At 49.1% G+C, this 26,519-nt stretch overlaps 1 protein-coding gene across 1 annotated transcript; it reads left to right on the forward strand.

Moving 5' to 3' along the window:
* The first annotated feature begins 358 nt into the window (after positions 1 to 358).
* On the forward strand, positions 359 to 26,403 carry LOC105528309 (intermediate filament protein ON3-like). Its single transcript, XM_011965020.1, is given in 19 exon segments — positions 359 to 393; positions 495 to 555; positions 1,263 to 1,357; positions 1,695 to 1,847; positions 2,547 to 2,598; positions 3,119 to 3,242; positions 3,910 to 4,132; positions 4,816 to 4,850; positions 5,009 to 5,090; positions 5,165 to 5,433; positions 6,567 to 6,659; positions 15,838 to 15,968; positions 17,729 to 17,770; positions 20,858 to 21,072; positions 22,315 to 22,375; positions 22,923 to 23,018; positions 23,991 to 24,155; positions 25,913 to 26,038; positions 26,152 to 26,403. Coding segments are annotated over 19 exon segments (2,310 nt in total).
* Positions 26,404 to 26,519: the final 116 nt, after the last annotated feature.

Genomic DNA, 26,519 nt, shown 5'->3' on the forward strand with positions numbered 1-26,519 from the left:
CAGTGTACCCAGGGTTGTAAACATCTTCCTGGAGACTGCATCTGCTGTAGAATGCTCACTAAGTACCTATGGAGAGCCCATGGTGCTACTGTACTTGCTGTACACAGAGTTGGCACCAGAAAATTCCCCTGAAAGCTCTTGGCAGCTCAGCCATCTCCCTCCGGTACCATAAATAGTTGAAAAAAATAAAAATTTCTCCAGAAAGCCTTCTAGGATCAATCACAATAGAATCCCACGAGGAAGGGATATCTACTTCACTGTCCAATCATCATCATCATTATTAAGTGGTGCCTGGCACATACAAAGTGCTAGTAAATGTCTGTAGAATGAACTGGGTCTTACCTCAACCCAGAAGGCAATGCATTGGAACGATGCAGGCCTTGGGCTAAACTGGTAGGACAAGAAGCCCTGAGTCCATGTGATTCATGGGATGTGCTCTGGGGCCATGGGGATGACTGAGAGAAGGCAGACCACAGGAGACATTTTTCTCACAGGTATGAAGATGAGATTAACAAGTACACAGCTGCAGAGAATGACTTTGTGGTCCTGAAGAAGGTGAGGGGCCCCTTCCCAGCTTCCAATCCCAAAGCCCTGCTAACCTGAGTGGTTTGAGGGTGGAGAGGAGGCAGAAGCTTAGTGCTGTTGATCTGAGGACTTCTTGTAGGCCCTGCAAGTGAGGGCCAGAAAGAGGGAGGAGGCCAGACAGGGTTCAGGCCCCAGTGGCTCTCTGCCCACCCCTGCTGAAGGGTGTGAAGGTCCCAGCAGACTTTTGCCAAGTCCTTTCCTGATGGGTATGTAGGGTTTATGGACCTGATTAGGCCTTGAGTTGTGATTACAAAATGGACCAAGGGAAGAAATAATTTCTTTCTTTTTTCTATTAGGAGTGCATTCCCAGGAGTTACTTAAAGAAAGAGACATTGAGTGTGGCAAATTTAAATTGTCCCTCAGATCCCCTTCCTCACATATTCTTCTCCCCTTGTCTCAGGGTAAGGGCCCCAGCCCCAGACTTCATTCTTCCTCTTGCGTTATAGTCTCTTTGTGCCCTTCCCTGGTGTGCGTTCACCAGTCCAGCCTGCAGAGAACTTGGTTTAGCAATGTTAGGGGTGCAGCTGCCTGTGCCTGGATGGGGTCTCCTTTCCTCTGAGTGGGAGCTCCCAGGGGCAGGGCCCCGTGGCCCCTTCTTCCTGCCCCTTTCCATAGTATGCAGGACTAGACAGAGCCACAGGTTGTCTAGTCTTGACAGTGACTGAATTATCTCCCAGGACGTTGATGCTGCCCACATGACCAAAGTGGAGCTGGAGGCCACGGTGGAGAGGATGACAGGTGACATCAACTTCCTGAAGGCCCTCTACGATGCTGGAAGTCTCCCTCATTGCCATTCCTCGGGACTCACCTGCCCTGCCTCCTAGAGGAGGGCATTTAGAAGTCCAGCAGGACTGTGGGTCTGTCTGTCCTGACCAGAGAGACACCGGCCCACCCTTGTGGGTAGTTCTGCTCTCTGCCTGGACCATTCAAACCTCTGCCTTCTCAACTTCTTTCCTCTGTTGTAGAAGTGGCCATTGCCTTCCAGAAAAGCCTCTAGTGGTGGTCCCTCAGTCCTAAGCACCCCTCTCCTGAGCTGGTGGCTTCCCGTGCTCTGCTGGGCAGCCCGGTGTGGGTCTGCTCAGGAGACGGCACGTTTGCTTGGCCCTGTGGGAGCTGTCCCAGATACAGTCAGACATCAGCAACATGTCTGTGGTTCTTTCCATGGACAACAACCACTGCCTGGACCTGGGCAACATCATTGCCAAGGTCCGCACCCAGTGCGATGAGATTGCCCAGAGGAGCAAGGCTGAGGCCGAGGCATTGTGCTAGACCAAGACGGGTGACAGCATCATGTAGCTTTGGAGAATCTTGCTCCCCCATCAATCTACCTAGATAGTCCAGCATATCACCCAGGAAATCTTAGTGTACGTGAGTGTGGGGCATGATTTCACTTTGCATAGGTGCTAGGCCTGAGTGTCATGATGGAAGCATAAGCCCACAGCCCTGGTCATGTTCTTGTCCTCCTCATCCACATCTGCTTCTTGATGCTCTTGATCTCTACCCACAACCTCTGGATCATCCTGTTGAGCAGACCCTGCCTCCAAGCCATTCTTCCCACATCTCCATATGGCAGTTACCTCATCTTCCCACTGGTCTGGTCTTATTAACAGAGAGCTTTCTTCCCAGTCAGAAAGCTCTGACTTTTCTCTAACCCAGTGCTTCTCAACAGAGGGTGGGGAAGGTACGATTTTCCCCCATGGGACATTTGGAAATATCTGCAGGCATTTTTGACTGTCATACCTAAAAGTGGGGAGGGGGTACTAACTGGCATCTAGTGGGTAGAGGCCAGGGATGCTGTAAACATCTTATAATACACAGGATGCCAGCCTCTGCAAAAAGAACTATTGTGCCCAAAATGTCAATAGCACCAAGGCTGACAAATTCTTAACCTAAATCTTTCTTGCTGCATCCCCTTTATTGTTATTTCGTGTTAGAAACTCTTCCATTTCTCCTCCACAAAGGCTCTGCATCTACGTGCGCTTCTGGTTTGATCACACCGAGGTGTTGAAGCCAGTATCTGGAACAGCCAAGGGAGGGGGATGGACAAAGTCTAACTCCACAGGCCCAGGGAATTCTGTACATTCCCTCCCATTCCCCAAATCTGAATGAGACAGAGGTGGTCCATATACATCTGACTCTTCCCCTGGATTTTCTGCTGGTTAAGAAAGAAGCTGGCTCCATCATCTGAGATGTTTGCATTCAAGTGCCCACATTGTCATTCCATAGCTGGATGACTTTGGTCATGGAACTCAGGCAATCTGAGTCTCAGCTTTCCTTTTGTATAAGATGGGAATAATAATGCCTTTCTCATCAAGTTGTTGTAAGGACAAATGAGATAAAACAGAGGGTCTGGTGCACAGTGACTGCTCAACAAACAGTAGCTACTGTTCTGGAAGACAGGACTTCTGACGCAGGGAGAGAGCACTGGGTCTGCATAGGCCTGTGCTCTGATTTTTCCATTTGCGGTATGAAGGTGTTGAAGCAGGTGACCTATAAGACCCCTTTTCTGGAAATGTGACTTTTCTGGACACAGCTGGGGGAGCTGCAGACCATGGCCAGCAGGCATGGGGATGACCTGAGGAACACCAAGAGTGAGATCATGGAGCTCAACAGGATGATCCAGAGGCTGTGGGTGGAGATCGAGAGCATCGAGAAGCAGATGGGGATGAGGAGGACAAGAACATGACCAGGGCTGTGGGCTTATGCTTCCATCATGACACTCAGGCCTAGCACCTATGCAAAGTGAAATCATGCCCCACACTCACGTACACTAAGATTTCCTGGGTGATATGCTGGGCTAGCGCTGAACTAAGATTGTTATGTGGATTTAGTTTCTGCTTCCCTGGGGCTTGAAGGTTGATATGGGATAGAAACTGAATACAGACATCATTAGGTGGTTGGAGAAAGAAGTTGACTGTTGAAGACTGAATTGGGGGAGTAGCCAAGGAAGCCCACATCTAGATGGGCTAAGGCAGAGGGAAGGTTTCTCTGATAATTCATGAAGACTTCTTGGAGGAGGGAAATTTTCAGAAGATGCTCAGTTATTTCCCATAAAAAAAGAGAGAGGCACAGGAAGGGTCTGGCTCCTCCTGAGTTGGTACAGCCCCTTGAAGCCAGGTGTTTCTAATCCCATTCCCTGGTGAGCTAGGACTTAGATCCAAGCCCAGGCTTCTCTGCTGACCAGCTGTCTAGCCTTTAACCCCAGTGCCTGGAGTTTCCTCACTTATCCAACATCAGGTAACACAGGGCAAGCACCAAGCACACAGGATGGGCCGTCAGTGAATGACACTCGAATCTAAACTGGACTCCTGGCTCCCCACACTAAGAACGCCAAGCTGCAGACGACCATCGCTGATGCAGAGCAGTGCTGGGAGGTGGCCCTCAAGGACACTAATGCCAGGCTTCAGGACATCAAGTATGGACTGCAGCAGGCCAAAGAGGACCTGGCCTTGCTGCTTTGCACGTACCAGGTGCTGATGAATGTCAAGCTGGCCCTGGACGTGGAGATCACCACCTACTGGACCCTCCTGGAGGGCGAGGAGTGAAGGTGAGAGTCCGTCTGGTTCCCAGGAGGCCAGAAGCCTGGGGCTTTCCTGCTTGAGCATGCTGACAGATGTGGGAGCTGTGCGTGCTGTCGGAGGTGGCGGTGGCCATTGGCAGGCACAGCCTCTTGTTCAGGGTTGGGAGATGCTGTCACAACAAGAAAGCTGTGCTTCGTATGCCATATGAACACATTAGCACCTTACTTGGGGTAGTGTCCTATGTTTTAGCTATACAGTGTATGTCTGCAAAGATGAAGGGTCATAGACATAAATGTTATTTCTAGGCCATTTCTTTATTACTGCCTTAATTGTAAGTTTTTGAAGAGTCGGTTCCCGTACACTGGCACATGGGTATAGGGCTCTGTCCCATGTGGGTTCAAATAGCCTTTGTTAAATGAAGAGTATCCTGAGGAGGTGGAGAGGATGGGTGGGTCCAGAAATGTTCTGTGTCCTCTGGTCTGTATCTCCTTGGGAGATGTCAGTGGAAACAGTAACACTTTAACCTTACCCAAGAGAAAGAACAATGTGTTTTATGATTTTCTGAGCACCCGTCCAGCTTATTTCTCACTCTCTACATCAATCAGGAGGGAATGGGAGTGGGGTGACCAAGGCTGTCCTTGCTGTTGACCTAAGGAAGGCCATTTAGGGAGAGGGAGGAACTGAGCGAACTGTTCGATCTTCCCCACAGGGTGTCTGGAAGGTACCAGAGTTCCGTGAGCCTCGGTGAGTATTGGGTTATTTCTCTGGGAAGGGGCTGGAGGTCTCGGAATGCAGTTTCTCAAGCCATGTGTCAGCGCTGGTGCGGGGCCATCCAGCCTGCAGGCTGTAAGAGCTGTTGGTGGCGGTTTTGGAGAAGCCAACCTCCCCTCCCCTCCCTGAAGCCTGTCCTCCCCACGCCTTGCCGGATCTCCGCGGGGCGTCACCCTGGGGAAGACCTGCGGCCCGGGACTGTGGGGGCGGGGGGTGGGGAGTGGGGGCGGGGGGCTGGCGTGCGGAGCAGACACTGCCAGGCTCCCTGACCCCGACTCTCTTTGCAGAGATGGTCCACAGCAGCAGCGGTGGCGGCTGCACCCTGGGAGGAGGAGCCGGAGCTGGGGCCTGCGGAGGGAGCGGGGGCCGCAGCGGCTGGGACTTGGGCGGGCGCTCCGCGGGGCGCGGGGGCTTCTCTGGTTCCGGGACTTCTGCGCCGCCAGTCGGGGTGGCGGCGGCGGCAGCAGCAGCGCGGCCAGCATCTCACAAAACTCCTCCCAGAGCCGGCGGTCCGGCCACAAATTCTGGACCCGGCGCCAGAGGCGTCCTCGGACCAGTCTCCTTCGCCCTCGGCAGGCCCCGCTCTGAGCTCCCCCGCACCCCCGCGGGGCCCCTTCCCTCCGCTGCTTCTGACCTGTGCCCCTGAGCCCCGCATTCCCAGACGGCTGGCATCGCAGCAACCCGAAAGTTGCTGGGATGGATGAGTAGGCAATAAACCCTCCTCTGCCGGACTCGGCGGCTCATGCCTGTAATCCCAGCACTTTGGCAGGCCGAGGCCGGAGGATCACTTGAGCCCAGGAGTTTGAGGCTCCATTGCGCTAGCATGGCACCACTGCACTGCAAACCTGGGCAACTGAGCGAGACTCTGTCTTTAAACAAACAAACAAAATCTGAAAAAACATCCACCCACACAAGGCAGTGCCCAGGTTCTGGGCCATGTCACCGCTTGTGCCCCCACCCCAGCCAATGTCCCACTGCCTCATGGGACAGTTCCAACCGGCCCATTCCTCTCCCTGTAGGCAGGGCCTCCCTGGTCCCCACTTCCTGCTGGTGCTTTGATTTCCCAAGACTGGCACTTGTCCCATCTTGGTTTCAAGAAAGGAATTCTCTGTTCTGTACAATCTTCAATAAAGTGCGTTGTGTTTCAGACATCATGGTAGAATTTTCACTCTGGATTCCAAGTCATTAAGACTTTCTTTGTGGCCAGTGGGTCATTCACAGTCCCTTTCACACACACAGCTCTGGTCTGAGCTGGGAGGGGGACCCTGGGGAGGAAGTACTGAGAGTTCCCAGGCTGGAGGGGCAGGGCATTTTCACTCAGGAGATACTATGGATGACATACATCCACCGTCCTAATTGTTCAGATTTGAATTCACAAACATTTCATTATATTTGAAAAAAGTTGTAGGTTAGATTTCCTTGTTTTTCTAGTAATTCGAAATACGTCTGAAATTCTCCAGGAATCACAGCTAATTATAATCAAAGGAGTTGCTGGTACTCAAACATTTTCAAAAGCAATTATAAAAATTCAAATGTTTTATGGCAAAAGTTATATATGCTGAGGATGTATGTTAACATGTTTGATATGATGTGGGGCGGAGCCTTCAAGTATTGAGAGTTATGAGAACAAAGAACTTCAGATGGTCTGGTAACAGATCACCCCCACCCTCATCCCTATCCCTACCGCAGATGAGAGCACAGAATCCAGGCAGATCCAGGAATACTTGGATAGAACAGAGGTTTGGTGCTGGGTATGGGGCATGCGAGTGGGAGAAGTAAAAGGTGAGAAACATGCAAAGGCATACATGCATGACAGCCTTCCCCGTAAAATACTAACCAGTGTGGGGGACTGAGGAAGGTTGTCAGAGACAGCGAGAAAGAGATAGTATTCCTTGATAACAGATCACAGAAACTCTTAGCTACGTACACAAAAAGCTGAGAGAGATAGCCAAAGGCTCACCACACTAGAACAACAGCACACAACTACAGCTTCAACAGAGAATGTTCCAGTTCTAAGGTGAAACATTTATCTGGGATAGTCTAAATCAGAGAGGAGGAAGCCCGGGAACTGTCCACTGCAGCTTGCACTGGGAGGGGCTATGTCTTCACCTCTCAAAAACAAGCAACTGTCCAAGGATTCTCTTTTCTCCATGCCCTCATTCTTATCCTTTATCTTTTTGATATAGCCATCCTAACAGGTGCCAAGTAATGTCTCATTGTGGTTTTGATTTGCATTTCTCTGATGGTTAGTGATGTTGAACACTTGTACACTGTGGGTGGGAAGGTAAATTGGTATAGTACGGCCATGATGGAAAACAGTATAGAGGTTCCTCAAAACATTAAAAATGGAACTACCATATGACCCAGCAACGCCACATCTCAGTATATATTCAAGAGAAATTAAATCACTATCTTGAAGAGACATCTGCACCTCCATGTTCATTGCAGCTTTATCCACAATAGCCAAGATATGAAATCAACCCAAGTGTCCATTGATGGATAAATGGACAAAGAAAATGTAGAATATATACACAATGGGATATTAGTTAGCCATACAAAGGAAGAAATCTTGTCATTTGCAACAACATAGACAAACGGAGGACATGATGCTAAGTGAAATAAGCCAGACTTTGAAAGACAAATATTTTACCTGGGCGTGGTGGCACATGCCTGTGATCCCACCTACTTGGGAGGCTGAGGCATGAGAATCACTTGAACCTGGGAGGTGGAGGTTGCAGTGAATATTTCAGCCTGGGTGACAGAGCAGTCTCAAACAAAACAAAACAAAACAAAAAACCAAAACCTTAGAATCTCATTATATGTGGAATCTAAGACAGTCAAACTCATAGAAATGGAGTGAAGGGTGATTGCCAGGGGATGGAAGTAGGGGTGGGAGAAATGGGAAGATGTTGGTTAAAGGGTATGAAATTTCAGTTATGATGAAATTTTCTCTATGGTGAACAAGTTCTCTAAATGAACAAGAAAAAGTGAGCCCACATGTGCCTCTTAAGCAGTGAATGCAGCTTGGAGAGATTGTCCTTTAGCTTAATGACAGAGGAGATACTTTTGGCTTGTTTCAAACTCATCAATAAATTGCCATGCTCCTTTAAATAGATGATTAAAGAAAAGCTTGTCTGCATCTTTTATATGATTTACAATATATTACGGGGTCACAGTTTCCTGCTTATGGCAACATTCTACTTTAAGGGAAGCTGGATGGAAAATGCAGTTTGGTTAATAGAAATTTGCTTTTGTCATAATATAATAATCGCTAAAGTTGATGATCTCTTGTTATTTGCCTGACATGTGCTGAGCTTTATCTGAATTAACCCACCTAATCTTCACAGCCCTGTGAGGTAGGCAGTGTTATGGCCTCTGCTTCACAAAAGAGGAAATGAAAGCACAGAGAGATGGATGAACTCATCCGTGGCCACATAACCAGAAGGGATGGCACCAGGATTCAAACTCCAGCAGGCCTAACCTGAAAGCCCTCCTAAATTGCCCCATAAAGCAGAAGATAAGATAGTACAGCAAGAAACTCTCAGGCTTTGGAACCCAGCTGCCAGGTGTAATCTGGGCCCACTCCTTACCAGGAGTGTGTGACCTTGAACAGACTGCTTGGCCACCCTCCTGACCCTTCACACAAAAGTCATCAGTAAAATGCAGTTGTGTGGATGGAATCATGTCATCTGTTTAATTCTTGGCACATTGTAAGAGCTCAATAAAGGGTCATTACTGATTACGGCCAACATTTCGGGAACCTGTCTATTCTTTAAATGAAGAGAATAACACACTGCAAATTCCTTACGGTTATAAAGCACTGTAATCTCTCCCACCATGGTCAAGTGAGACATGAACCTGGAATTGATGGCAGGTCTCATATTACCCTCAGGGACTTGGGATACTTGTCCCACCCCACCACTAACTAGCCCTGTAACCTTGAGACTGGCCCATCCTCTTTGATCCAACATATAGAAGCATTCTTTGCCCAGACAGCGCCATTCCTCTGCTGGGACCTCACTGTTTCTTTTGGAATTCAATCCAAGTCTAACCTGTAGCCTTATTTTCCTTTGGGGCCACACCTGCCTAGCTGCTCCCTTTGCTTCAGAGACAAGAGAGTTGCCAGGCTGAGGCACAAAAATCACTTGAACCCGGGAGGTGGAGGTTGCAGTGAGCATTTCAGCCTGGGCGAATTATAAACAAATAAATGGTTGTATAAATAAATAAATAAATGCTTGTATAAATAGTCATGACTTCCAGCATGTTGGATGGAAGAGCTTTGGCATGCTTGGCACAATATTGTCTCTGGATCTTTGCCATGGGAATTTGCAAGCTGCCCTTAGTGAGGCCTCTAGACAATATCCAGGCCCAAGAGCACCTATTGGGTTTACCGAGAAGGAAGGAGACTGCCCGATTCTTATGTTCTAGGCAGACTCTGAGATTCTAGTTAAACGGATGTCAAAGTGGCATCCAGGCTAGTTTTGGGCCTCAGGAGGAGCTTAAGGCCCTAGTTGTTGCCCCAAACACACACCCTAACCCAGAAATCAGAGGATTCACCAGAGATGTTCCTGTGTGCCTGGCACCACATTCCCACCCCTGCATTCAGGCTTGTTAGAGATTGAAGGTGGAACACCCCATACATCCATCTCTCCCAGGCTGCAGGAGAACAGAGGCACCTGGGAATTTCCCACAGGACTCCTTATTCTTTCTGAATTCAGAGGGAGGGGAAGGTAGCCAAGCTCTAGTTCTATCTGCACCACCAACTTTTTTGGGTAACTTTGGCCATGTCCTTGTCTTTGTACCCATTTCTTCCTTGTAAAATGAAGGACTGGGCTGATACTGTCCATCATATGTTTGGCTGTGATGCTCTTATGCAGGAAGAAGAGTGGGCCAAGGGTGGGCAAGCCAAGGCTAGGAGATTCTATTCAGTCACAAGAGGTTTCTCTCCCTGATATGTGTCACATCACTGCCTCCACTGTGCTGACGACAGGTCAAAATGCTCTCATTTCAAGGAGATTAAAGGCCACCATTCCTAGACCAGGGTTGCAGCTCTCCACTCTCTGCTTGGTGGGGACTGGTGAGTGAGAGTCTCCCTCCCTTCCTTTTTCCAGCCCCACGCCCCTGACACACCTCTGTGATATCCACTTCCAGACTCTGGGAAATGTAGGGTGAGGTGGGGGATAGAACTTTGGTAGCTGCTCCTGCTGGTCACATCAGCAGCTCTTCTGAACCCTGCTTCCAGCTGCTGTCTGGAACTGTGATCCGGGTGGCTGATAGTTTGCTCTGGGCCTCATCCTCTTGGCAGCCCTGGGTTTCAGTAACTGGGAGATTTACTGGGCTGGGGGAGCTGGAGCCTTCAACTAATTCACCATTTTCTTTTAAGGTGGCAGGTGGGGAGAGGAGGAAGCGGGCACATCTTTCTCCAAGGACTCCATCTCTTCTGCAATACATGTAAGTTCCAAAGTGGGAATGCCTGGGTTCAAATCTCCATTCCACTATTTTCATTAGTGTATTCTTGGACAAGATTCTTGTTCCAAGTCTCGCTTTGTCCATTTGCAAAATGAACATAGTAAGAATATCTTCCTTATGATGTTGGTATTTAGATTTCATGAGACCTTCCATGTTATAGGCTCAGCACAGTGCATGGTCCATGGAAAGCACCTGGTGAAGTTCACTATTATGATAATGATCATTGCTCCTATCTGTGTCCTTAGACTGAATGGAATCTCAAGAGGCCATTTCATTTGTCCTTCTGTTTCCTCCAGGCCAGTGGTCCCCAAACTTGCTGCACATTAAAACCACCTTTTAAAAATTCTAAAGTTCAGACTATAGCCCCAGACCAATTAAACTCCACTCCTTAGTTGTGGGCCCAGGCACCAGTGATTTTGAAGCTTTCTAGCTGATTCCAATGTGAGCCAGTTTGGAAACCGCTGCTGTCTGCAGTCTAACCAGCTGAGGAGTTTCTTTTAGGGGTAGTGATTCGTCCTAGGAACATTATTTACCCACTAATATTGATTTGAGTTGAAACACGTCCTTTGAGACAAGCAAAATCTCTCATGCTTCACTTTAAGGCGTTTTTTTTTTTTCTTCTGAGGAAGTAGAGAATAGCTATCACCTTCCACCAAAAGCTTGGTTAGTGAGTGTATCCCCTCTCCCCTCCCAAGCCCTTCAACGGATGACAGTAGCCCAGCAGGGGCCATCAGCTGATGCTGATGGGAGGTAGACGAGGATGTTGGCATTGGATGCTGAAAGCTGATCATAGACAGAGATCAAAGAAGCTTTCTAAACTGCTGTCTGGGACTTCCTTTTTTATTTTATCACAATGGAATACTTCCACACTCAGCATGAGAGTATATAGAAACCGGGTGAGTGCTGAACAAATTCCACTCAGAAACATTGCTGGAACCCTCTGTGACCCAAGCCAAACTCAGGCCTCACGGTTTCCCAGTTGCTCCCTCGAGGCAAGGGGGCCTCTTCCTGGCTCCCCCATCCCACCCCTTCACATGCCTATTCCTTCCTCTAGGCCTTGGCACAAGCAGTTTCTCTGGTCCTTTCCAGTCCCAGTCCCTACTGTAGAGCACCCTCCCTACTGGCCTACAGTACATCCTTCAAGGTTAGCTTGAGCTTACCTTTGCTTCTGTGAAGCCTTCTCCAGCTGCTTCTCTTTCTAAAAACTCTCATCGCACTCATAGGTCTCAATGCTGTAGCCATAGCCACACAATAACACCACTCGTAAGAGCAAGCCTTTCAAAATATTTGTTGTCTTCAAGTGCTCTACTTAAGGGTCAGATGAACAGGGCTCAGGGAACTCAGTGATTAGTTCAATCATAAAACTGGTACATGGGGGAGCTGGGCTTTAACTTCAAGGGCACTTAATTGTGGGGCCCAAGCCCTTGGTTATCCAAGCTGTCCACGTGTCTTCACTTTAACTCAGTCAGGTAGGCCTTTGTTATTGGCCCACTCTGCCCAGCAGTTGCGAGAGGAAAGCTGCTCCTGGTCTATGAAGTTTTTTCCCAAAAGCAAGGAGCTTCCTATCTGTTTAGGTGGCAGTAGAGACAGATGTGAAGGGGTTAATTATGTGCATTCTTCATGACGGGGAGGTGGGGTTGAAAGTGAGTGGTGCAGCCAGAGACAGAGAGGAGAGTTCACAAGGAGGGGTTGGGGGAAGGAACCCCACTTGTGTGACTCCTTGGGGCTTACAAAGTGCTCTTCCATATTTGTTCTTAGCTATTCATTACAATCACTCTGCAAAGCTGTATGTGTGTGTGTGTATATATATATATAGAGAGAGAGAGAGAGAGAGAGAGAGACAGACAGACAGACAGACAGAGTCTCTCCCTCTTTTGCCCAGGCTGGAGTGCAGTGGCGCCATCTTGGCTCACTGCAACCTCCACCTCCCAGGTTCAAGTGATTCTCCTGCCTCAGCCTCCCAAGTAGCTGGGATTATATATTTTTGTATTTTTAGTAGAGACAGGGTTTCACTATGTTGGCCAGGCTGGTCTCAAAACTCCTGACCTCAGGTGAGCCACCCACCTCTGCCTCCAAAAGTGCTGGGATTATAGTTGTGAGCCACTGCGCCCGGCTGGCTACTATTTTCTTTATTTTAGAGGTTAGGAAACTGAGGTTCAAGGAGTCAAGTGTCCTAGCCATGGGGCTAGGAGGGGGAGGAGCTAGGAGTCAGAGCTGGGTTTCAAGATGCCCAATTCAAGGATCTGTTCGCCATAACCCTGCTGTTTCCTGTCTGGGACCTACTATCCCTTCTCCATAACCACCCCTATTTTCTCGGCCAGACCCCTGCTTCTTCGCCTTACTCTGTTCTCTCTGCCTCTTCTCTGATACCTGACTCAGAATCCTGGTCTTTAGGTAGCTTTCTCACACGAACCCACCCCATTCCCTAGCTTCACCTCCCTTTCCTTCCTCTGCTTCTACTGGTTCTCTCCTTGTCACTCTGTGCTGGAGGCTAGGCCCTCACTTCCCTCTTCTGCCTTAGGGTTAGGAGTATGGCTGTGTGGACCATGGATGCCTAGGACTACGGTGAGCAACAGTTCTGATTTGCCCAGGTATATCTTGGTTTAAGTACTGAAAATCTCAGGCAAAGTAGGACAGCTGTCATCCCACCAGGATCTGTGAGCAGCTATTTCTGCCTGTTTAGTGATTCCAGTGCTCTGTGCTTTTTTCTCCCCTCATGACTTACAGCTTTGAATTCTGAGAAGTAGACACTTTGGTTCCTTAAGTGTCTGAGGCTCTAGAGTAGGCAGCTTGCCTAAGATGACACAGCCAGCCAGCAGCAGGGCTTCTGCCTATACATTTCAGGCTCACTGCCTCCTCTATCCCACAGTGTCTCCTGGATGACCCACTGAACAGATAACATGCACGGAATGCAGAGGTTCATGAGAAGAGGGCGTGGAAGCTTGGAATTGTCCTTGGAGCCTTTCCCTGCCCCAGGATGGCTTCTCACTCTGGCTCCCCCACACTGCTCTTGTTTCTACCTCCTGTTCTTCCCCACGTCTATTGGGATTTCTGCCACAACTTTCTTTTCTTTTCTTTCTTTTTTTTTTTTTTCTTGAGGTAGAGTTTCACTCTTGTTGCCCAGGCTAGAGTGCAATGGCGCGATCTCGGCTTACCGCAACCTCCACCTCCTGGGTTCAAGCGATTCTCCTGCCTCAGCCTCCCGAGTAGCTGGGATTACAGGCATGTGCCACCACACCTAGCTAATTTTTTGTATTTTTAGTAGAGACAGGATTTCACTGTGTTAGCCAGAATGGTCTCGATCTCCTGACCTTTTCATTTTTTTTTTTACTAATTTGTTTTTTTTTTTTTTTTTTTTTTTTTTTTGTGAGAGTGCAGGCTGGAGTGCAGTGGCACGATCAGGGTTCACAGCAGCCTTGACCTCCCAGGCTCAATTAATCCTCCTACCTCAGCCCCCCTGACCCCCGGGAGCTGGGACTACAGGCGTGTGCTTGTAGCAAAAAATTAACGCCTGGTTAATTTTTTGTATTTTTAGTAGAGACGGGGTTTCGCCATATTGGGCAGGCTGGTCTTGAACTCCTGGGCTCAAGTGATCTGCTCGCCTTGACCTCCCACAGTGCTGGGATTACAGGAGTGAGCTATCATACCTGGCCTTCTGCATTCTTAATTCTTACGAGTTCACAGCACAGACTCCATCATGTAGTTTGCCTTTTCCCTTTAATATGGTACAAGTCATTTCTGGTTCTGCTGCAGCGTCTCCAACAAGATGATTTAAAATAATTGTATCCAACTGGGCAAGCCATCACAGCCATTTTTCTAAGGCTGGAGATTTTTTCCCCAAGTTAAAAATTATCATTACATTTTGGATGAAAGCCACAGCTATTTGAGTCCAGAGGGAAAACACACATTTTTTTGTTAGCGTACACTGATGATCACTGAATGAGCTTCTCCCCAGGATGCTGTCTGGGACGTGCTTCTCAGAGTGTGAGCACAGATCAGTGGTGGTCTACAGCGCTTTGTTATTGCCTTGTGGTAAGCACAGAATTTGAGAGTAGCCTTTTAGAAAATTATTATTATTGTTGCTATTTTTAGCAGTTAAACAATGATTTGCTTGCTGAATCTAAAAATCAAAAAAATTGGGGCTTGCATTTCGTATATCTCTTAAAAATTATCTTTAAGAGGTAATTCATTTAATTCTATTTTACAAAAGTATTGTCTATAAAGAACCAGAAATGATAAAACAGAAAGAGAAATAGGGATGGTTTGTCTTCTGGTCTAGAAGACAATATTAGGTACTGGTAGATGCTCAACAAATCTTGAACCACTGATTTTTGGTGCTGAAGTACCTTGTGTGGTTTTGGTTTGAGGAGTCTGAGGCTTATCAAGCAACACACAACGTGAATGACCTTGGGCAGAATCTGTGGGGCTACACTTGTACTCAGTGACCGCAATATTGCACTTTCATGTGATAAAATTTTGGGTGCTCATGGTGATAACTTCAGGGAGCAGAAGCAGTACGTGGGGAGATGGGAACAAAACTTTTGCCCCACCAGGACAATGCTATGACAGAAAGTATTTCCACCTCTGTCCCAGCTGTTGTCCTGAGGTCTCCAGACACTATCTAACTTTGCCCCACATCTCCCAGGTACACCCAAGAAACAAACAGCTCAGTGGTGGAGTTTCTTAGGAAGAGATGAACTGACGATTTGGGGGGAATCTGTATAGGAGTTTCCAGCAGTGAGGTCCTGAGAGATTATTGCACTCTGATCTCTAAATGGCAAGAGATGAATGATAAATGATCGAGTTGGGGAAGTTTGTCTGCAGTCTGATTTCTGCAACTCATAGGTATGAGGTTTTAGACAGATGTTGCTGGCAGGCAAACTAAACATTAATACTCCCCTTTCAGGATTGTAAAGATGCCCAGCCCAGCAATGTGTGTGTGTCTATATATAGAGATGGAGCCAGATCCCTTCCAAAGGAGTCAGAGCTCCTTTCCTCTCTGGTCTCTGCCTCCTTCCTGCCAGGCTGTTTCTCTTGCCTGCTTATCTGGATGCTCCAGCAACCATGAGCCGCCAATATAGTTCTCAGTCCGCGTTTAGCTCAAGGAGCAGGCAGGTTTATCGCACCAGCTTTTCTGCAGGCTCTGGTGGTGGGAGTCGGGCTGTGGGTTCTGTGTGTTATACTCGAGGGAGGTGTGGTGGTGGTGGATATGGGATCCGTGGAAGGCGGTTTGGCTCTAGGAGCCTGTATAATCTGGGTGGCAGTAGAAGCATCTCCATTAGTCTAGTGGGGAGGAGTGCCAGTGGTTTCTGTCAGGGTGGGGGAGTAGGGGGATTTGGAGGGGTCAGGAGCTTTGGGGTTGGCAGCATTGGTGCTGGTGGCTTTGGAGGTGGTAGCTTTGGAGGAGGTGGTTTTGGGGGTGCTGGATTTGGGGCTAGCAATTTTGGGCTTGGGGGTTTTGGTCCTTCTTGTCCTCCTGGGGGTATCCAAGAGGTGACCATTAACCAGAGCCTCCTAGAGCCACTTCACCTGGAGGTGGACCCTGAAATTCAGAGGATCAAGACCCAGGAGCGGGAGCAGATTATGGTTCTCAACAACAAGTTTGCTTCCTTCATTGACAAGGTGAGCACCTCAGGGGCAGGGAGGGTCATTGGTCACTGACCAAATGACTGAGAGATTACACCCTGCCACCTCTCAGCACATCATGCAGTTTCAGCTTGGTGGTGATACCTGGGACCTTAGGAAATCATTTACCCCATTTGCGCTTCAATTTGTCTTCTTGTGGGGATTTAATTCTATCTTTTCCTTTTGGCAGGAAAGGAGATAAGCAGTGTGAAAATACTCAACAGATACATGGTGTAGTACCCTCATTATCTTTCACAATTATTCACTTTCCATCCACCCATCCACCCATGCACCCATCCATCCATCCATCCATCCATCCATCCATCCATCCATCCATCCATTTACCTATCCATCCTCATCCACACAATCCATTTATATACACACACACACATGTTCATCCGTTCATTCACTCATCCATCAAGCCACTCAACTATCTACCCATGCATCCATCCACCCATTCAGCCCACAAATATTTTCTAAGCATCTATGATAGGGCAGACACTGTGCCAGGTGCTACAGGTGACTAGGACACAGGGCCTGACGTCTAAAGGGAAGAGAATTACGACAGTGCGTGTGAAGTGTGTCAATAGGGGAAGTACTCTCTGGGACATGGTAGCTCAAAGGAGGGTGTCATGAGCTCTGCCTGCTGAGTCTGGAAGACGAATGAAAAGTTAAATGGGTTCTAATTTTAGTATATGTGCTGCCGAAGCGAGCACAAGTTAAATGGGTTCTAAGGGCAGAGGGGGTTTTCAGGCAGAAGGACCAGGAGGCATGAAAGTGTGACACCTTTAGGGAATTTCAAACAGTTACAATTCCTGGAGAAAATGGGATACCAGGGGGTGGATGAGAGAAGCAGAGATGAAGCCACAGAGCCAGGGCAGGAGAAGCAGGCAGGGCATGGTGAATGCCTTGGTGGTGGGTATCTCTTGGGGCTAAAGTCAACAGCATGCAATGTAGGGTTCTGTCTGAGTTCCCCCTTTTGGCTCATCAAGGGCCAAGGATGGGCCAGATGGAGACACAGAAGCCCCTGTCCCTAGTTCCCTGTTGAAACTTCAGATTAGGTCCAAAGCAGCAACAGAGGCTGGTGAACTCACCATGGTGAAGACCTCCTTCCAGCATCTCCTTTTGTCTGGAGGTCGAGGTACAGCGGCCACTAGCACCTCTTCAGGAGGAATTTTGCCTTCAGGGATGCAGTGGGAAGCCCCACAGAGCACCAAGGCCACTTGCACAGTCAGTGACTTTCCCTCAGTCACCACAGGAGTTCAGTGCTGAGGCCAGAGCTTGACCTGTGGCCTGACTGTAGGGTAGCTGTGGCCAGAGGCCATGCTGGGTGGCAGGGCAGGCCTCTGATATCTGGGCAGATGCTGGGGATGGGACAGTGTGTGAGCAGGTGGAGGAGAGTGAGGGTGCTGAGGCCCAGAGGCTGCCGAAGAGGAGTGCAACACAGCAGAGTGCTCCTGTGGCTTCTGATCACGCTGCGTGGGAAATGTGGCTGAGTACCACCATGCTTCAGGCACAGGTGGGAGTTAGAGGGTTTCACTGGAGCAAGGAGTCGCTACTGGGAGCTCACGACTGGGCCAAGAGAGGAGCAGGGAGGAGAGAGGGCTGGGAAATAACCACAGGCCGCTGGCAACTGACCTCTTGAGGCTCATCCAATTGTGGCCTCTGCCATGAACAGGGTGTCTGTCCAGTTGCATGGCATGAGGCAGTGGGCAGAGGCTAAGGTGCAAGAGACCTGGGTCTCCTGTCCTTTGAAGGGCATGGCCTGTGATGACTATGAGGAGAGGCTCCTCAGCCAGGTGGGTTGTGGCCTGACTGGAAGGTAGAAAGCTTCTATGACAGGTGACTTCTGACTCTGCTTTCCAAACTTGTCTTCCTGCTTTCACCCTTGACCCTTGTATAGCCTATGCTTGACACCACAGCAGAGCCATCCTTTAAAAGCATGTCACACCACTCTTCCATTTGAATCCTCCAGTGGCTTCTTGTCTCAACTGAAGGAAAAGCCCAAGTCCTATAAGGCCCTATATTATCTGCCCTTTACCCTGCGGCTGCTGCTAAGCCCACACTTACATTTGTGGAATCAGGCCACATTGCCCTCCCTGGGTGGGACAGCTTTCAGGATACAACCGCTAGTGAGCAGAATGAGGCCTGGAAAATAGCCTCCAGGCTTCCAACTCATTGTTGTCTGCAGTGTCCTGTGCCCCTCTTCCTCCTCAGCTGCTCTCCTCTTGCTCACCAGCATCCAAGGCTCAGTTCTGTCTCAAGGTCTTTGCACCTGCCATTCCCTCTGCTTGGAACTCTTCCCCCTAAAGAGAGGCCCACCTTCCTCCCTTACCTTCTGTGGGTCTTTGCTCAGATGCCACAGTTTCAGTGGGGACTTCCCTGACCACCACTTCAGCGTTCCTATGCCCCGGCCCTGTGTGACTCCATAGTCCCTGAAGCTGTCTGAGGCACTGTATTTTTTACATGATTGTTTCTTTATAGTTATCTCTCTAAATAGAATGCAAACTCCTAGAAAGCAGGGATTTTGCCTGTTTTGCTTATTACCAAATCCCTAGCACCCAGAATAGTTCCTGACACATGAGAATTGCTCAGTAAATAGAAGCTGGATGACAAATTGGGTCAGCCCCTTGGGTCAGTGCTGGACGCTCAGAGAGTGGAAATGGAGCCAAAGGCTTTCTAGAACCAAAGACAAGGGGATAGGGCCTCAGGAAGGAAAGGAGGGGTCCAGCTCTTCCCCCTGGGACACTGGGCTGGCCTTGTTCAGCTGATCCTTAGACCTCTATGCCAGGGGTGGCGAGTGGTCTGGATAGCCCACGCCAGCAGGCAATTTTAAAACCTTTTGCACTTCATGAGTGCATGACACTTTTTGTCTTCTCTGTGTTGGGCGTTGTGTGTCCATGGGTCCACTGTGTCCCCTGGAGAACAAAGTAGATATAGGCCTGCCCTCAGGGCGTCCAGTACAGCCCAGGAGAGAGATGCTCACACACTGCTGCATGACTGCAAGTCTCAACAGATTTAGAAAGGCAAGGAACAAGGGGCTGCAAAGGGGACACACTGGTGGGATGCCACCTCAGGTGAGGTCTAAAGGGTGAGTAGGAGTTTACTGGGCAAAGAGTTGAGGAGACCTGGAGTGCTGAGGGCACTGGGAGGTCCCTGTGCAGGGGAGGGGCACTGAAGCAGAGGGTGGGCGAAAAGGTTGCTCAGCAGCATGCCTCATTCCATCTGTGCTAGCTGAGCTGCCTTTGAGTTTTGCTGGTAGGACACAGACCAGGAGTGTTTTGGGGAACCTGGGGAAAAACACAGTGGCTTTCACTGATTGTTCTAGTGGTTAAGGCACTCCCTGCAGCCAGACTCTGCCTTTGCAGTTTGGGTGGCCTGATGAGAACCACAGTGTCTTCTATGAGCTCCTGGGATATTGCGGGTGGGTACCTGGGCTAAAGCCAGAATACCCAGAGTTGTGTCACTGCTCCCTCGTTGTTTTATGTGGAGACTCTCCATGGGACCACAGGATTCTTTCTTTTGGTCCTACAATGCCACTGCCACTGAGCGCAGTGAATGAGTGCTGAATTGATTTCTTCACTCCCTGGGAGTGCCACCACAGAGTAAAAATAGAGAGTGGCAGGAATTTCTCACGGTGTTGTGAGCTGTGCTGACAAGCCTGGGAGAGCTGCTTGCCTAATCTCTTGCTTTGATAAGGCCAGCAAAAATGAGCCATGGGAGGTGGTGTTGTCTGCAAACATTTTCCAGCCTAGAGTCAGAATCCAAAGGGAGCTAACCAGGGTTGGCCCCTCAGACGGGCAGATTCTCAAGGGCCAGGGGATTTGGGGGACCCTCACTAGTGTCACGTGGTAGGGGAGTGTCTTCAGAGTTCCGTTCCCACCACACAAAGCAGTAGGTTTGCCCCTTTACACAGTGCCCGGAGGAGGAAGCTGGATTCCGGAGGGTGTGTGTTTTTGCGCATGCGCGCCCGCATGCGGCCGAGCAAACTCTGGAGGCAGCACCACTGCTTCTATCAGGGCACTGGAGTGGAGGCTCCACAGTGTGTAGCTGGCTGAGGAAAGGTGGAGGCTGGTCATTACCATGCCAAGGACAAGCCACACACTTTGCACAGCCAGCTGCCTTACTGGGCCCCTTATCTTACCTTCATATCCACAGTTCTGGGAGAAGAGGTGGTGAAAATATTAGGTGATGTCCACTCTCCATTTCCCAGGAAATAGCAAGTGGGTAGTTCTCAAACACCTGACAACCCAAGTCCTCACTTTGGGGCACTTGACTGCATTAGACTTTTAAAAGAATGAGAACATTTGCCTTAAAAATTCTGTCTGCGTTATAAAAGCATTTAAATGAGTTACTTTCCTGACAAACATCCTGGCAGACAGCAGAGGTGGTGGCGACTGCAGGGCAGGGGCACCCAAGCAAGTGTGCTCAGGAATTAGTTTAATGTTCTAAGCCAAATTGATCCTTCTCGCTTTTTCTTTCTTCCTCTCCTCTATCACATAATGCATTTTGACCACAAAGAGAAAGGAGCCTTGGGGTCATCAGTGTCTCAGATGCTCCGAAACACCATTTCCTTACGTTGGCATGGATAAATTGAGTTTGGAGGGCGAGTGCTCTATGATGTAAATGAAGGAGGTGATTTACCTTCAAAACCAGCGTGAGCTTAGTGTCAATTTTAGACAAGTTGACTGTACAGCCATTGGCCGTCAGAAACCACATTGCCCTCTGTGTGTCTCAATCCCAGAGAAAAGGAAGCTCTCTGACCCTTGGAGGAACCATCCTGATTCTCTGAGGTCTGGATGTGTTGAGGGGCTATGGATCCCCCTACTCATGGGGGTGCTGCTCTGATCCATGGCCTGGGGTGGGCTGGGGTCTCTTGCTCTTAGGTGCGATTCCTGGAGCAGCAGAACCAGGTGCTACAAACAAAATGGGAGTTGCTGCAGCAGGTGAACACCTCAACTGGAACCAACAACCTGGAGCCCCTCTTGGAGAACTATATCGGTGACCTGCGGAAGCAGGTGGATTTGCTCAATGCGGAGCAGATGCGCCAGAACACAGAGGTCAGGAGCATGCAGGATGTCGTGGAGGACTACAAGAGCAAGTGAGACTCCAGGCAGGGCAAAACAGGGGAGAAGCGTGGCCGGAAACTCGTCACAGGGGCAAGACATTCTGCTTTAGTGTTTATCTGTAAGGGTAGGGGAGCGGGACATGCAGGCTCTGCACTGCACAACTGCAGGAGGCGCTGTTTTGTATGTGGCAACCCAGGTAGATGATATTGGCAGCCAGCTATCAATCGCATTGGGTGGGGAGGGGCAGGATAGCTTCATGGATGTTGAAGCCAAGTAAGCCTGATTTCCAGTGTGGGCTCTTCCACTTACTAGCTGCCTACAAATTCATCTTTTTAAGCCTCTGGTGTTCATGTTAATAATGTGGGAAGAGCAAGAACCTCCCTTGTTGGATTGTTGTGGGTAGATCTGTGGTTCTCAGACTTGAGCATGCATCAGTTTGCTGGAATCAGATTGCTGGGCTCTGCCCCCCAAGTTTTGGATTCAGCAGATATGGGAGAGTGTTTGTACTTCTAACATGTTTCCAAGTGATGCTGATGCTCGTGGATTGGGGACCACACTTTGAGAACTGCCGGTTTTGAATGAAATGATGCTTAATAAGTTCTTAGTACTGTGCCTGCACACCCCTACAGTCAATAAACCCTAGCTATTATGACCACAAACAGTAGGGGTGACAGGAGTTGTCGAATTCCAGATCAGCTGCTCCTGAGCTGTGCAGGCAGCCGAGCCTCTCCCTTCCTCTTCTTCCCCATGTGGGGTTCAGGGTGCTTCTCTCCCATCACCTTGGCATGTTTACTGTGCCGTGCCAGTAGAGATCCAAGTGTGTGTGAGTCAACGAGGGAAAAATGAAATTCACACTGGAGGTGCTGGTGGGGGATGGGGCACAGAATTGTAGGTTAAATTTTTTCTCTTCAAAAATATTTAGTAAAAGTGGTTGGTATTTCATGTTCTCAATTTTAAGGAATGAATGAATTTGACACATTTACAAAGGTAAAACATCAAAATAAAAACAGACATTCCAGGGACCTTCTCTGTGGCTCTGGGTTTTCCATGTTGGCCTGGGCTCCCCTCTGTTGGCCCACAGACCCAGGAGTTGGCACTGCCCTCATCCATGAGAGTGCCAGCCTCCCGGAATGGACAGCCAGCACCTTGAGCCGGGTTCTCTGAGCTCAGGACAGCAAATGTTTGGGGAATTCCAAGCTTTCTGCTGTGAGGAGGAACCTCAGAGAGCCAAGGTCAGCCTGTAGCCTTTCTGTGCTCCTTGCCTCGCCTGACAGGTATGAGGACGAAATCAACAAGAGGACTGGCAGCGAGAATGACTTTGTCGTCCTGAAGAAGGTGAGGGAAAGGGGAGTCCCAAGGGTGGCTGTGGACCAAGGAGGCTTCGGGGAGTAAGGAATCCCTATGGGATGCTCTGTGGTAATGGCAGGGTGACCTCTGTGGCAATGGCAGGGTGACCTCTGTGGCAATGGCAGGGTGGCCTCTGTGGCCGGCTTGCTGTGTGTGATGCCTAAATGTGGGGCCCTTACACTAGAACTGACACTGATAATGACTCTTTAGGAAGCCTCCAGTTTGTATCTCTCTGGGGTCCTGAAAGTGAAATGAAGTGAAATGACAGCTTTTGAATGTCAGTTGTGTGTAGCCTTGGGACCCGGGGAAGGACCTGGGTGTTGAGTGTGACTGACTGAGATGTGGAGGTTGGTGTCACATCTCCTTCTGGCCAGGAAAGCCAGGACATGTAGATCCCTTACTAGAGTGAGGTGATGAATTTTTGAAGTAAGGAAATAAACCCAGAGTGGCTCTGCCACTTGCCTGAGCCACCCAGTGAGCTGGTGGCAGGCAATGCCTGGGCAATAAAGTCAAACTGTTTCTGCCTGCTATTCAGGATGTGGACGCTGCTTACGCGAGCAAAGTGGACCTGGAGTCCAGGGTGGACACTCTGACTGGGGAGGTCAATTTCTTGAAGTATTTATTTTTGACGGTGAGTTAAGCGTTTATAAGAACGCCCTTTCTTTTCTCACATCTCACAAGGAGTATGGGCTATAAGAGGCGAGGTCTGAAACCCAACGCTACCCACTAGGGACTCATCTCCCCAGGTACCCCAACTCTGTGAGCCTGGAGTCAGCCATCCTCTCCACCCCAATCCTCAGAATCCCCAGGTTGGGGTAATGGAGATGGAAGGCTGGGAGAATCCTGAGTTAGGTGGAGGTGAACGTGTCCCTGGTTCATGGCTTCCAATCTGTCTGGGAAATCACCCAGACATATAAGGGGCAAGACCAACCAGAAATCTTCATTAATTCTGGGGAGTTGATGGAGCTGTTAGGAAACTCTGTGGGAGGTGACAGTGTGAGTCTCAAAGGGAGTGACCTTAGTGGTGGGGGATCAAACACTCTGTCACCCAGCCCTCTTTTGCCTGTGTCTAATTTGGGGGTACTTGCTCTGGGCCAGATGCTGTGTTAGAAATTTATGTTATGGGCATCTCCATTCTACACATGGGAAAACTGAGGCACTGAAGGGTTAAATTACTTGCTTGGTTACCTTGCTAGTCAATGGTAGAGCCAAGACTCAAAAGTGAGTCCAAGTGGCTCCTCAACTGGAGTCCATTCTACTGCCTCAGAGAGCTCATGTGATTTCAAGGAACAGGCATGCCTGCCAAGGAGCCCAGCTAACTATGGTGGCCAAGTCAGAGCAAGGCAGAATGGCAGTTGCAGAAGAGGTGTGATGGGGAGATGGTATCTGAAGGGCTCCAGGTTTAGGCTCCTTCCTTCTCCCTGGAGGCAGTTAAGACTCTCCCTATTATCTCTCATTGCACACAACAATTCCAAGAGTTTTTCCCCAAGACTACTTGGCCCAGGCTTCTGGCTTCCCCTGAGAGCCTTCAGGGAGCAGCAGAGGAAAACTGAGGCCCCCAGAGGAGAATGGAAGGAGTCAGCCTGTGCGCCATGCCTCGCAGGAGCTGTCTCAGATGCAGACTCACATCAGTGACACCAACGTCATCCTGTCCATGGACAATAATCGCTCCCTGGACCTGGACAGCATCATTGATGCAGTGCGAACCCAGTACGAGCTGATTGCACAGAGGAGCAAGGACGAGGCCGAAGCCCTGTACCAGACCAAGGTGGGTACGGCCCCCAGATCTGGTGCCCAGAAAAACAGATTCTTCCCAGAATTGTCTTTCTCTTATTGCATTGTCTTTCTTATTTCTGAAGTAAAATGTGTCTGTTATACAAATTCTAGAAATTACATGTAAAGATCACCAATCTCTCACTACCTCTATTAATATGTTAATATCTCTCCTGCCAATTCTTTGTAGCTATTAAGCTAGTGCAAAAGTAATTGTGGTTCTTGCCATTAAAAGTAATGATAAGAACCGCAATTACTTTTGCACCAACCCAATAATGTTTATTGAGAACTCATATGTGTTAGGCACTGCACAAAGTGCTTTACATAATATATATATTATTTCATTCAATCCTTACAACAACCAATGAGGTAAGAATTTCATTATCACAATTTTATAATAGATAATAGTGCGTGAGATTACTTAATTCCTCTAAGGCCTTGTAGCTAGTAAATGGCAGAGCCACAGCTTAATTAAACTTGGGTTTGTGTCTACAAACTCATTCCCCTCACCACTAGAATGATTTTTATTCTTTTTTTCATAATGGTATCTATTAAAATGTACTTTTTTAAACTTTCTTTCTTTTTTTTTTTTGTTTGAGATGGAAACTCGCTCTGTCTCCCAGGCTGGAGTGCAGTGGCGTGATCTCAGTTCACTACAGACTCCACCTCCTGGGTTCAAGCGATTCTCCTGCCTCAGCCTCCTCAGTAGCTGGGATTACAGGTGCACACCACCACACCAAGCTAATTTTTGTATTTTTAGTAGTGACAGGGTTTTGCCATGTTGACCAGGCTGTACTTTCTCTTTTACTTATCGCATATGGATACCTTTCTGTGACACTAAATAATCTGCCACATTTTTAACAGCCTGGTATTATATTGTAAGACTACACCCTCCCTTATTAGATCAACCTCTTTGTGGCTAAGTTGTTGGGCACATCTTTGGTTACTTCTTTACCATAAACTGACCTGGATCTTTTTGGATGGTGAATCCTCTGGTTGAAAGGGCATGGCTGACAGTCCAGTCACTAAATTCTGAACAACTAGCATTGATGATTGGCTTTGAGGATGATCTGTGGCCAACTCCAATCCTGGCTGACCTCTGTCCCACTGTCCTGCAGACAGTGTTCTGGGGTGGAATGGATTTCGACCTTAGACTGGGAGGCAGAAGGCCAACAGTGAAAACAGCAGAATGCAGATTCCCTCAAGTTGACGCTTCTTCCACCCACTTCAAAACCCTGTCCTGGGGGTGGAGTTCTGACTGATGGGGCAATACAGAGACAGAAACAGAGATGGAGGGGAAATGAGACTGAACGTGGAGCAGGTGGAGGGCCTCTGGGACATAAAGTCCTGCCTGATTGCTAGGGAGATCATCCTGGAAAAGGGTGGGAAGCTATATGATGGGTGGAAAGAGTGAGGGGATCTCAGTGTGGGTAAGGACCAACGTGAAGGCTTAGATGTGTGAAAAAGTGTTAGAAAGGGCATCACGAAGCAGGTTTGTCTGGCTGGGATGAGAGTCTGCCCGAGATAGGTGGGAATGCAGGAGGCTTGGTATGGTGTGAGCGTGTGCATGTATACATGTGTTTGCAGCCCGAGTGAGGGAGGTTTGGTATAGCTGTGAGTGTGTATGTAGGGGCGACCACAGCACAAGATGGGTGAGAATCTCCCAGGGGAGAGCAACCCAGACCTACTCCCTCCTGGAGGGGCTTGTGGTGGGCAGCACATGCTGACCATGATGCTGCCTTTGGCCCCTAGTACCAGGAGCTCCAGATCACCGCAGGGAGACATGGAGACGACCTGAAGAACAGCAAGATGGAGATTGCAGAGCTCAACCGCACCGTCCAGAGGCTGCAGGCAGAGATCAGCAATGTGAAGAAGCAGGTGGGATGGGTGCTCAGGGAGGGCTGACTAAGCCCTGCACCTCCCACAATGCCCTGCCAGATCGAGGTCTGGAAGCTTAACCCTAAAATGGTCTCTGACTGTCTCTGGAGCAGATTGAACAGATGCAGTCACTCATTTCGGATGCCGAGGAGAGAGGTGAACAGGCCCTCCAGGATGCGCGGCAGAAGCTGCAGGACCTGGAGGAGGCCCTGCAGCAGTCCAAGGAGGAGCTGGCCCGGCTGCTGCGTGACTACCAGGCCATGCTAGGGGCCAAGCTGTCCCTGGATGTGGAGATCGCCACCTACCGCCAGCTGCTGGAGGGCGAGGAGAGCAGGTGGGTCCGGCAGCTGTGTTTCTGGGGCTAAGGCTCGATATGCACCCATGAAACTGTGGCACTGGCTATTTGGAGAAAAGATAAGCCCCACCTTTTTGGGAAGATTGGTAGCCCAGGGTGAGCAGAAACATTCCAGTTAGAGGCAGA

This window comes from Mandrillus leucophaeus, unplaced genomic scaffold (genome assembly GCF_000951045.1).
Source record: "Mandrillus leucophaeus isolate KB7577 unplaced genomic scaffold, Mleu.le_1.0 Scaffold118, whole genome shotgun sequence".
Lineage (NCBI taxonomy): Eukaryota > Metazoa > Chordata > Mammalia > Primates > Cercopithecidae > Mandrillus > Mandrillus leucophaeus.